The 13,103-nt window shown below is 46.2% G+C and overlaps 1 protein-coding gene across 1 annotated transcript in view; it reads right to left on the bottom strand.

Moving 5' to 3' along the window:
• Positions 1-1,659: 1,659 nt before the first annotated feature.
• CASS4 (Cas scaffold protein family member 4) overlaps positions 1,660-13,103 on the bottom strand; it is a 38,532-nt gene continuing 27,088 nt past the window's right edge. Inside the window, exons 3-7 of the mRNA XM_058562434.1 lie at positions 11,835-11,936; positions 9,253-9,333; positions 6,744-8,060; positions 5,525-5,602; positions 1,660-2,907 (exon numbers count right to left, since the gene is read on the bottom strand). Of these exons, the coding sequence (XP_058418417.1) occupies positions 2,497-2,907; positions 5,525-5,602; positions 6,744-8,060; positions 9,253-9,333; positions 11,835-11,936 (1,989 nt within the window). The 3' untranslated portion in view covers positions 1,660-2,496. The remainder of the gene's footprint in view (positions 2,908-5,524; positions 5,603-6,743; positions 8,061-9,252; positions 9,334-11,834; positions 11,937-13,103) is intronic.

The following is a 13,103-nucleotide window of genomic DNA, read 5'->3' on the forward strand; positions in this document are numbered from 1 at the left end:
TTTCGAGGTTGGCCTTCGGTTGTTGTATAGGAACTTGGATTTGGGGAGGGTTCCCAGCATCCCCAGAGTTGATAAGAATGGCTCAGTGTGCCCACCTGTTTGTGCTAACAGTGTGATTCCTGCTGAACACCTGCTTTCCTTCTGAGATTCTGGAATTTTGGTGCGTGCCATGCAGAGGCTGCCTCCATGATCAGCCCCAATAAAAACCCTGAGTGTGAGGCTCTCATGAGCTGCTCTGGCTGGCAACATTTCACATGTGTTGTCACCACTCGTTGCTGGGGGAATTACGGGTGTCCTGTGTGCCCACTGGGAGAGGACTCTTGGCAGCTGGAGCCTGGTTTCCTTCCTACTTCACCCCTAGCGCCCTTCCCTTTGCTGTATCTTTTCACTGTAATAGATCATGGCCATGAGTACGACCATATGCTGAGTCCTGTGAATCCGCCCTGGGGTGGTCTTGGGGAATCATTGGACCTGGGGTGGTCTTGGGGACCCCGAACATAGTCTCTGACCCCAGAATCTCATGTCTTCTCTCAGCATGCATGAAACTGTGGCAGGCTAACTTGTTAATTTGAAGTAGGGGGAAATCTCAGACACTTCACAGTTCTTGGCAGAGCCATCCCTCCACCGCTCTCAGGACACATGGGAGTGTGTGTGTGTGTATGTAGGGTGAATTCCAGGTCTAAGTCAACTTAGGTATTACATGCCCCACTCGTCATGGAGTTTTCAGGGGCAGGCCCCTGATCTAAGCTAGTCCAAGCAGAATCAAGTCTCTTTCTTCTCCTTGGACCACAAACCAAGAAGAACATAACCCAGGGTAGCCACCCTGCCATCATGAGAGTTAACCCAGAGAAGCAGGACTAAGGAGCTAGGCCTCGATAATACTGATGGAGCACCCAAAACTAGCTGGCCTTGAAGCCAGTCTGCCTCTAGATTATTTTAAGAGACTTGAGTCAATAAATTTCCTTTATTGCTTAAGACAGACTGGATATCGTTTTTGATCCCTTGTAACAGAAGGAGTCCTAACTGATACAGATCACAGCTGTTCAAAGAATGTGCCTCTCTCTGTTCCAGTGTGGAGAATCAAGCCTCACCAAGATGGGATTCTTCTTTAGGAACCCTGAGACTAACTCAGTGAAGATAACCAGCCTTCTAGTAGTCAACAATTTAAAACCACCTACCAAGCGCTGAGTAGCAGGCAGGAACTGGATCTGGTACCATTTCCGGTGACTTCCAGCCTGGAGATGCTGTTTCCAGGCTGCAAAGGTGTTTAGTGGCTGAGATGCATGTAGGAGACAGGGACCTTCACTTGAAGTGAAGTAGGGATGATGTAACCATAGCAACAGGAGCTAAAGACTCAGCTGCAAGGAGAGGAAGAGGAGGCGGTTTGACCTGAGGGGAGCTGTGCACAACTTTCAGATCTGTGCACGGGAGTGGGTAGCCTGCCCGCACCACATTTCCTGGCTGTACCACCACGAGTGATGGCTTTGCTTTTCCCATATTAGCCTTGCCTTGCACATGAGAACTTGGCCTCTACTGCATCTGCCTGCACACTTTGGGGAGAAGCATTTGAATAACAAAAGTAAACATTGGAGGCTTTGCTTTGGTACGTGAACCCCGGTGACATGGATCAAAGACTTTTCCAAAGAAAGGATTGCTGCAAAGGATGTTTCAATTCATGATTCTATTTACATAACATTATAAATGGAAACAGATTTGAGACTGTTGAGGTATAAACCTTTTCTGATTGAGCATATTGAATTTATCAACACAGAATCTATAATGTACAAAATAAATTAATAGGGAACCCAACAGAACATGTTATGTTGCAAATATAACAGGCATCTTGAACTCAGTTAAGAGAAAATAGCAAACAAATACATATTTTTGGTGTAAGATGCAGATACATAATTTGTATTGATCTCACAGAATTAATTCAATCCAAATGAAAAACTTATTACATTGTCTAACGGATGCAACAGAAACTAATCATTTGAAAATAAGTCTCTTCCTCTTTGACTTTATTTTCTCCCTAACACCTGATACATTGTATATGTATTCCTCCATCACTTTATTGTCTGTGTCTCCTCTAGATTGCAAGCCCCTGAGGGCACGGCCTCTGCTACTTGATTCACTGCTATATGTTCAGCATCTAGAATTTGACATATAGTAGGTGCCCAAGAAACAAGCATTGAATGAATGAATTTAAAACAGGCACACATTTAACCAATATAAAAATTGGTTTCTACAATCTCACTTCATACACTGACCCTACATGATATGCTAAAAAACTTGGCAAGGACCTGACTCGCTGTGGGATAAGTCAGTGCCCTGGGGTTGCCTAGCCACTTGGTAATACTGGCTTTGGTGCTCTGTGGCTGTTTCTGCTCGTTGGTGTGTCCCCAGGCTGGCTTTTCCCATAGGACAGAGTCCTCTGTGGCTGTGGATGTGAGGCTGAAGCTAAGAGGTTAACGGGGAGAAGAAAAGAGGGAAGGAGGCTCATTCCAACGTCCCTCTGAATTGCCGCGTGTGTTGCTCCAGCTTCTCGGCCTCGGCCTGGAGGTGCCCCAGGGTTGCAGGGCTTGGGTACTTGAGCACCGCGTGCTTGGTGGCCAGTGCGAGGTTCTTGAGCAGGCTGCAAAGGTGGCTGCTGCCGCAGAGGATCTCGTTGCGCACGTCCCTCTCCTGGGTCTCCGTGCACAGCGTATCCACCAGCTTCTGCCCCACCATGATGATCAGCTTGCTCTGCGAGATAAAGATCTCCGGCGGCTGGCTGCTGCTGAGGCTGCTGGTAAATACGCCGATGGCTTTGAGGAGTGCCCCAAAATAGAGCCGGCAGTGTTCAGAAAGGTGGATTTTCTTCTCAGGATTCTGCTGACTCAAAGGTCGGGGGACAAGGGAGCTAGGATTCTAGAGACGGGGAGGAAAACAATAGATAAGAGACAGATTCGATCAACAGGCTGTGGTTATCCCCCTTTTCCTGTTTTTGCTCAATTTGCTAGACTGTTTATAAGAAAAAAGTACAGTGTAGTTTGGGAAGCCCCATAGTACAACATTTGCCTAACAAATTAACATTAATGTTTTCAAAGCACTGTTATATATAGAATATAATATTTATACACATATAAAATCTTATATTTTATACTGCATTATATATATAATCTTACATATTATATATATATATATAAAATCTTATTCAATCCTCTCAACAAACCATTAGAAACCCATTCTAAGAAACACATTGACAATGACTAAATTTATAACAACAAAATGCAGGAAAACTTGACAGTGAGATTAAAAATTTACTCAATAGATTTTAAAAATCCTTTCTAATTCCAGTATCAGAGGCAAATCTGAACCCCCAAAATTTCCAGAAGGAATCCAAATATGCTGATCTATCTGCCTTAAGATTAAAATATTTATCTTACTTGCTAATAAGGTTTCATCTATAATTTTACTTTCATGGAATTTTCTGGAATATGGAACAATGTCCCCCCAAAGCCTATACACAATTGAAAGAATCTCAGTATCTAACTTAGTGGCAACCACTCTAGGTAACAATCAAAAGCCCCTTTGTCAGGTTATACCTGAGGAAACCGAGGCTCCCTGAACAGAAGAGGCTGTCTAGGGTCATTCAATGAGCAAAATAAAGATCTAGAACTCCAGGCCAAGTCAGCTAAGTTTGCAACTCTCATTCTTTCCATTAAACTGCAGACTCTCTCATCTACCTATGATCTCAAAAGTCATAGCCCAGAAGCACTCAGACAGTGTAATGATCTGTTTTGTCCCCCTCAAATTCATATGTTGAAACTCTACCCCTCAAGGTGAAAGTGTTTTAGGAAGTGGGGCTTTTGGGAGCTGATTAGGATTAGGTGAGGTCATGTGGGTGGGGCCCCCATGAAAGGATTAGTGCCCTTACAGCAGTCTCAAAAGAGCTTGTTTCCCCTCTCTGCTCTCTGCTATGTGAGGACACAATGGGAAGTTGGCAATCTGCAACCTGGAAGAGAGCCCTCACCAGACTCTGACCATGCTAGCACCCTGATCTCAGACTTCTAGCCTCCAGAACTGTGAGAAATAAATCTCTGTTGTTTATAAGCCACCCAGTCTATGGTACTTCGTTATAGCAGCACAAACGGACTAAGATAGACAAGTAAAGTGAAGAAAAGATTGGGGTGTTGGTTGAGAGGGACTCTCTGGGGGCAGGGAGTGTGAGAAGAATGCAGCAGAGGCTGGAAATAATGAGAAGCAACGATCTAGACATTGGAATATTGGCATCTTAGCTTGAAAGTATTAACTGTAGGTAAATGGAAAATGTACTATGACTCTTATCCTGGGGTGTTGGAAATGTGTGGCGATATCTTTGGTTGTCACATTGACTAGGGAGCACTGCAGGCAGCCAGTGGGCAGGGGGCTAGGGATGTTGAACAATCCATCCCACACAGTGGAGAACGGTCCATCCAGTGGTCAGTGGTGCCCCCCACCCCACTGAGAAGCACTGTCTCTCTAAACCAGTGGTCTTCTAAGTGTGGTCCTTGAGCTAGCAACATCAGCATCACCTGGGAACTTGTTAGAAAAGAAAATTCTCGGGTCCCACCCAAGACCTACTGAATCAGAAACTGTGGGGCCCAGCCCTGTGGGTTTTAAGAAGCCCTATAGAAGACTGTGATATACTCTTAAGTTTGAGAACCACTGGTCCAAGGCATACTTCATGTTGAACAAAATAACATGACTTTCAGCAATCTGGCAGACCCAAAGTTTGGGGTTTGAGGAACTGAGCATCAAGAGGCCTGGGTTCTTGTCCTAGTTTGCCACTGAGAAGGCAAATAATCTTGTCCACATCACTGAACATCTCTGTCCCTCCCTCACCCACCCCCGGCCACAGCCGGGGAGTTGAACTGGTTCACTGTTTCCCAGGCTTCAGGTATTCAAAGAAAACCATCACAAGTTATGCCCTTTCCGTCTTCCTCTTAACTTCAACTTGCTTAATTTTTGTCTTTAAGTGGATCCATTGTTTTTACTTAAATTAATTGAAAGGAAACTTTTTAAATTGGTAAATGGAAAACTTCTGTCATTTGCCACCAAGAGGAGGTAACCAATAAAAATAGGCACAAAGATAATATCTTTGACTTAAAAAAAAAGGAAGAACATCAAGTGTCAAAGAAGTGTTGAAGATACACAAGCCCCAAACCTGAGTGGTTTTTCTGTTGTAATCAGAGACATTAAAAGAGAAAGCCAAAAGGAATGTGAGTCCGTGCTCTTTGATGCTGTGTCAGTACCACCCATGATAAACCTGGAGAGCACCTACAATTATTTGTTAATGGTTAAAGGATCACATTCTACATCCTGGGGTTCACTGAATTTGTTCATCTCTAGGGTTCCTTCTACCATAAAAAAGAAAAAACCATCACAAAAACCAAATCTCCTCCCATGTGGGTCATGGCCATAATGGTGAATTATTTACAGCAGGAACATCTTTAGGAATAAAACATATTAATCAGAAGTATTGCAGAGTGACCATATGGCTTACCTGTGTTTCTGAGTCTTTGTTTTCATCCAACCTTTGTTCCAAGATGGATTTTTCTTTTTCTTCTAGGTTAGGCAACTTCTGAAAAATAAAATCCTTTCGAATTACCCACTTGAATGGTTTTTATATTACTATATAGCTGTTTAAATCCACTTTAAAACTTGAGCACTCCTCTTTATATTTTTGTTGATGATTCTGCCTACTGAGGCCTTTTTTCAACAAAGGAGACTTTGGCAGCCCAGCTGTTGAATTTTGCCTACCATAATGGCCTAATATAATGACACAAAGTTGTTTTTTTAAAAAATATATATGTATTTTTAAATTGGGAAATGAAAAATATCCACATCTCTAGCTTCTCCAGAATGTATTAAAGCTCTTACACCACTAGGCGTTTCAGCAGAATACCAAGACTGGGGCTGAAAGTGCCAAATTATTTCCTTAATACAGCCCCAGGTTACCTGCTGCACTTTGCGAGACTTGCAATCCTTGAACTAAAGATTCTTTCTATAGTGTCTGAACTCATGCAGCAAAGTGTTTTTAAGAGTAACTAGAGTCTGGAGGCTACAAAGACCATGCACAATTTGGAAGAGTGTTTATTTACACTTCCTCTTCTGTTTCTAAGAAACACACTGACAATGACTAAATTTATAACTTTCAAAAATGAAAGGAAATTTGATGGTGAGATTAAAATATTTGCTCAAAGAACAGATTTCAAAAGGTTTTCAAAATCCTTTCTAATTCTAGTATCAAAGGTAAACCTGAAATCTTAAAATTTCCAGAAGACATCCTATCTGTCTTAATATTAAAATATTTATCTTGGGCCGGCCCTGTGGCTTAGCGGTTAAGTGTGCATGCTCTGCTGCTGGTGGCCCAGGTTTGGATCCCGGGCACGCACCGACGCACCACTTCTCCGGCCATGCTGAGGCCGCGCCCCACATACAGCAACTAGAAGGATGTGCAGTTATGACATACAACTATCTACTGGGGCTTTGGGCGAAAAAAATTAAAAAAAAAAATAAAATAAAATATTTATCTTATTTCCTAATAAGATTTCATCTAGAACTTTACTTTTGTGAATTTTATTTTCTGGAAAACGGAACCAGTGTCTCCCCAAAGCCTATATAAAGATTGAAAGATTCTCAGCATCTAAGTTATTGGCGACCACTCCAGATAAAAATTGAAAGCCCTGCTTGTATTATACCACTTGGAACTCTGAACTCACCTGTTCATAGACATTTGTCCCATTTTTCTTTAATAGTTCAGGGGAGTGTCCACTGTCCCTTTCCTTATTAAAAGGAGCACTCCTTTGGTATGATTCAACTTCCCTTTGGGGAAGCTGGATGCATTCTGCAAGCTTAAATTCTGCATTTGGTGTCAACTGCAGGGTCTCTTCCTTTTCACAATTCTGCTTGAAAAGGAGCCTCCCATTGGCAATGACAATGGAAGCAAACCTCCTGATGTCTTCTGGAACTATCCGCGCCACCATGACAAATCGCTCAAGGTCATCCAGGCTGTTTTGGACTTTGTCAGTCACAAGGACTTCCAGGGACCAGCTGCACCTATCCAGGCTTTCCTTTGTTTCAAGCAGGACGTGGTAGGAGTTGGAGATTGTCTGTAGCTGACCTTTAATTCTGGCCTGAAGGTTACTGTTGGTAAGATTACATGTGGTCCCACAGACTCTGTGGGCAAAATCTAGAAATTCTCTCAAAGATTCTTCTATGCGGTCGGCGGCCCTGTGGATTGCGTCGATGTTGGCCTCCAGATAGTCTCTGAACCTCCACTTCCTACTTACAAAGAGCATCAGGCCTGCGACAGAGCTGGCCACTTTGTGCTGCAAAGTCGTTACGGTCTCTTTGGCCAAGTCCAGGTCCAAGGGGAGCTCCTTTACTGACTCCTCAGAGAAAGAGCCAGAAGAAGAGTCGGTGGATGTAGAAGAGCATGAAGAAAGGACACTGGCTCTGCTGTCAGAACTGGAAATGGATAATCTGTCCATTATCGATTCAGGAGATAGCGATGTGGCCCGTCTGGAGAACCACGAGGAATTATGGTCCGTGGAATTCTCTGAAGCCCCATTGGCTTTTCCCAGCTCTTTCCCAACCTGAGGGACACTTGGCATGGCTTTAGGGATGTCGTAAATGTTTGGCTTGGTGTTCTGCTGTTCCACTCGGGGAACCAGAAAGCTTGAAGGAACCTTGTAGCTTACACCGTCATCGAAAGGGAATGTGTCCCAGGGGGCTGGAATGCTGTAAGAAGGAATTTCTGAAAGGCTGAGTTTTTTCTGCATGGGCACATTTTTATGCAGGTGTAAAGTGGGCGACCTTGCTCTGCTATTTGGAGGATTGTGAAAACTGGACATATACCTGGGGTGCGCATGAGGCCCTGATTCTTCCACAAAGCTGGTTAGAGACGCATTTCTTATATCAGCTTTTCCTGGACACACCGGAGTGTCATAAATCCATCCTGATTTCTGAGGGCTTGGTAACGTGTTGTAGCCGCCTCTCCTTAAGGCAATCGCTGATGTCAGGGGAACACTCTGGCCCTGTGGAGATCCACACAAAGTTGCCCAGTTTAGTAGCAATAAAAAGTTGTGAACAACTTATCTGAAAAATGTGTATTATGCTGAGGACCCACTAAGTGCCAGGCACTGTGCTTTTTAAAAATCTGATCTTCAGGGGCCGGCCCTGTGGCATAGACGTTGGGTTTGCGCACTCCGCTTCAGAAACCTGGGGTTCACAGGTTCGGATCCCAGGCACTGACCTACACACCGCTTATCAAGCCATGCTGTGGCAGGCATCCCACATATAAGGTAGTGGAAGATGGGCACAGATGTTAGCCCCAGGGCCAATCTTCCTCAGCAAAAAGAGGACGATTGGCAACAGATGTTAGCTCAGGGCTGAGCTTCCTCGCGCACACACACACACACAAAATCTGATCTGCATTCCCCTGCTCAAGCTTCTTCAGCAGCTCCCACATTGCTGTTATCACTCAAGGCCCTCCACAGTCTGGTTCCACTCTCCTTTTGAGCCTCCTTTCTCACCACTTCCACCAGGCCTCCCCACCATCCCTGCCACCACTCTCCTTGTAGGTCCAGCCAGCCAGGCTGTTTACCTTTCCCTGAACTCAGAGAGCTCACTTATACCACCATATTTGATGTTGCCCAAACTGGTCCCTCTGCTCTAAATGCCCTTCCAACTCTTTGCTTTCCATCTAATAAACTTCTCTGCACCCCTCCTGACACTGCTGCAACGCCACCTCTTTTGTAAGGTCTTTCCTAATAACCTTGGGCACAGGTGTGTGTATTGTATACATGTGACAGAATCCAGTGATACACATGGATTAAGATTTCAAATTAAGGCACCTCCTCTACATACAAATAAAAACCTACTGTAACACAGCACCTCTCTGAGGTATATAAGAAGAAGAAGCATTTATCTAAGGGCTACTGAGCTCTTGCTCTGTGCCAAGCACTGTCCTGGGTCCTTTGCAGGGACTATAGCAATGCTTGCAGCAAGTCTGTAATAAGAAACTGAGGTATGGAGAAGTTCAAGGACTTGCCCAAACCACATAGCTAGTCCTGTTCCTGAACACCACAGCGCTTAGGGATTTTGCCTCAAATGAAATAAGGTCTGCTGCGAGGAGTTTGCCTTCCTCATTTTGACCAAGCTAATAAAATCTCCCAAAGGATGTTCAGGCTTTCATGACATCGAATCTCAGCACCTTGTCATACTCACACATGGCTGGCTGGAGGGGGGACCGAGTACCACCTTTTGGGGGCTGGTGGGGATGTCATACAACTGCTGCTTTTCTGGCTCCTGGGGAAAGACCACAAAGGAGGACAATTTGGATTTTTCCTTCCTGATGGCTGCACATCACAAACTACCCCACACGCCAGTATTTTTTCCAAACGAAAGCACAAATCACCGAAGATTTGGGGGCTTTCAGTGACGATGCTCTTATGGTGGAAGCTTCCACGCTGCAGGGGGTGTATTTTCAACAATGGACTCTGTACTTTAGAAAGGGGTCTTCTCAACCACAGGTGGGACAAACTATAGAGACATTAAGTGCAGGTGCCTGAGTTAAAAACTGTAGTTCATTTCCTTCTGTAAATTAACCTTAAGATTGAATTAAAGAAGAATAAATGAGATTGGGACTTAATACGTCTTTTGTCTTTCTTGTTTGTTTTTCTTACTAGAAATTTCCTGTGCTTATCACTCACGTATTCATCCTGCACATATTTACTGAGAGTGTACTACTGGACACTGAGCCAAATGACATACATATACCCAGTAAGGAGCAAAAGACATGGTGGGGAGATAATCTGCATTTTTTGGCACAGCCATTAGAAAATACATGTGTTAGGATGTGAAAAATAGGTTCCATGTTCCCAAGCGAGGTGAGAGAGCACCCCAACAGGTTTTACAAAGAGAGAAAAGGCTGGAATTTGGAGAGGGGGTTTCTTTGGAGAGGGTGGGGCTGTGGGTTTCCTGCTGACCCCTCCTCTGTCGGGGACGGTGGGGTGCTTTTCCTTGCCCCCCAGCAAAGTGGCAAGTCCTCCAGTGGGACCTTCGATGGCTTGTGTTGTGTCAGCTGAGCTTGGGGTCTTAGTGCACAGGGTAACTCTGGCTTGGGAAAAGTTAAGGGTGAGAATGTGGTGACGAAGCACAGGGTGGTGGCCGGGGATGGCCTGTTCTCAGGGAGGGAAGAGGGTGAGGAAAGTGAAGGGCCCGCTGGGGCCCAACATTGAAGTGGGCTCAAAAACCTCGGGAATCAAGGTAAAGCATATTTTAATGCAATATTTAAAAAAATCACAATTAATGTGAAAAAATCATGATGAACAAAATGTCAACATTTTAAATAAAGACAGGATCCAACAGGGTGGGGCTGAAGGTGAGGTGAGATGAGTGAGGCGCATCGGGGCAAGTGTGTGTTTATTTAAAACTTCTGTGCCCGAGGCGAGCGCCTCATTCTCCTCACCTTGTCCCGCCCAGCCTGTGCGCCCCGAGTGCCTCACAGCCAAGGGAGACTGTGCTTTCACGGACCAGATGGGGATCATGTGAGAGCTGGAGCCAGAGCCAGGCCAGAATGGGTGCGAGACTCTCAGGAGGATGAGGCAGGAGATGAGCCGCCTGCCCCGGAGCTAAGGGAGGAGCCTTCAGCCACCAGCCAGAGGAGGGGCATTTGCCCACATCAAGGAACTTGCAGGTAAGAGATGCCCAGCAGTGAGGTGGGGGGAGAGGCGGGGTGGCACCTGCAGGAATGCCCCAGAAGAGAAAGAATCAGCTTTCAGTACTCACTACTTCCACAGAGCAACACTGCGACATCCCCCCAGCAGATCCAAGCAAGGAGGGCCCTGTGCCCTCTCTCCCTACCTGCTCTCCTCTGCCCTACAGGAGCCTGAGACCTCTAGGGAGGGGAGAGGAGGAGAAACCCGAGACAGGGAACGACAGAGAATCCAGCCAATCCTCAGTCCCGCTGCAGGAGCCCAGCCCTCACAATCAAGCCAGGAGGGCAGGAGCTCGCTTTAAATGAAGTAGAAAGTTTGTTGCCTGGAATGGATATTTAAATTCCTCCACTGAGACTGGAGAGGCTAAAGTGACGTTTTATTACTTGTGGGTGACCAGGAAGTCACAGAGCCTGCCTAAGTTTTTATTTACCCCAGAGCTGTGGCTCCTGGCCCTGGCTGCACTTTAGAATCATCCGGGAGCTTTAAAATTCCTGCTGCCCGGGCCGCTGGACCTCAGCCATCAGAGTCTCTGGGGTGGGCCGGGCAGCCGGCGTGGTTAAGGCACCGGATGATTCATTGCGTTGATGGGGCGGGAGAACCGCAGCCACTGGGCAGTTTGGATGGGCAAAGAAATGAGGGAAGTTGCTTTCTGATTACATGAAGCTGGTCTCACAAATTTGATGTACCAGTTACATACAAAACAAAACAAAAAACCCTAAAATTTCACTCCCCAGAGATAATCAATGTTAAGATAACCAATGATAATGTTAAGACTATGATGTATATCCTTCAGGGTATTATTATTTTAAAAACTGCATATATGTGTTTGTGTGCATAGATAAAAAAATATCTATTACAAATGAAAAGTAAACATTTTTTAAATATTCAGAATTCAAATAGTCACAACGCTCTCCTGAGAGGGTCTGGGCTCCCTGGGCACAAAGCTGGCTTCTGAGTGGTGACATGACCTTCGGAGCCAGGAGCAGACTGATGCTCCAGAACACCTTGGTTGGTAACGCTGAAACGCTGTGTCTGTGTGACACTGAGCACGCCCACTCCGGGGGAAGCAGGGCCGCGGTCGAGGCTCACCTTCAAGGCAGGGGGGCCCCGGCTCTGGACAGGCACGTCGTACACCTGGGAAGGCAGAGCTGGCAATGAAGCCCGAGTGGGTCTGGGAATCGTGAAGAGGGCCTTAGGGAGAAAAAGAGCCGGGGGAAAAGACACGTTAGCCCTGAGTCCACAGATCACATTAAGAGTTATCCCTCAGACAGCGAAGGCAGCTCCGACACTGCTGAGGGGCTCTCCCGACACCCCTAACTGGTGGCCCTTCGCTCTGAGGCTGGGAACTGCAGGATGCTGGTGGGGAGGTCCCCTGGTGGAGGACGGTCTTCCTCACGTGGTGGTCCATAGCTGTTTACATCAGTCTCAGCTGGAAAGTGGGTTAGAAATGCAGATTCCTGGGCCCCATGGCAGTTGTACTGAAACTCTGAGTTGCAATGGGGAACCCAGGAATCTGCAGTATCAACAAGCTTCCCAGGGCATTCTGATGTTCTCTAGGGATCGAGGCTGTGACTCAAGTCCTGGGTTATTAAAGCTTTCATTTGATGATGCTGAGGATGCAGCCGTGAACGAGACAGGTGGAGGGGCTTTAAGGGTATGAAGTGGAGGGACTAACAGGGTTGTGGGGGGAGCAGAGGCCTGTCACAGGCCATGTCGCTCCAGCTGAGAGCTGATAGGGAGCAGGAGGTGACCAGATGAAGGTGGCCCACAGCTTTCACTGGCAAGAGTGGGAGGCAGAAGAGAACTTGGTGATTTGGATGATGGAAAGTGACCGGAGAGAAGTGAGCGAAGGGAGGAGAGAGATGGAGTCGGAAATGTCCTGTGAAGGCGTTTGGAGTTTACCCCAAAAGGGCAGGACCTACAATCAGATGAAGGGCACTCGGTCAGTCGTTGCCCTTGCTGCTGTGGCAAGCAGAACCTCTCTGAGCCTGGAGTCTGCCTGTAAATGGGAACTTGGGACTCGAGCCAATCCTCCAGAACTCATTGATGTTGACTCTGGAGCGGGCACCACGCTGGCTGCTCCAGGGTGGCGGCCTCCAAACCTGGCCAGGGATCAGAACTGGTGAACTTGAAAATAATAGACTTGCCAGGTCTCCACCTCAGATCTCTTGACTAGAACATCTCCAGGAGAGCCTGGGAATGGGCAATTTTATAGGGTAGTGTCTTTTATAGGTATAGCTGTCTGCCAGGGGCTTAGTCTAAAGGGGGAAACAAGAAAAGGGCACACCCAGGACATAGGCTGGGAAGCAGGACAGGGCCTTGAGGAAAGGAAAAAGCCAAGTTCCAGAGAGTTTGCCA

The sequence above is a fragment of the Diceros bicornis genome, chromosome 19 (genome assembly GCF_020826845.1).
Source record: "Diceros bicornis minor isolate mBicDic1 chromosome 19, mDicBic1.mat.cur, whole genome shotgun sequence".
Classification (NCBI taxonomy): domain Eukaryota; kingdom Metazoa; phylum Chordata; class Mammalia; order Perissodactyla; family Rhinocerotidae; genus Diceros; species Diceros bicornis.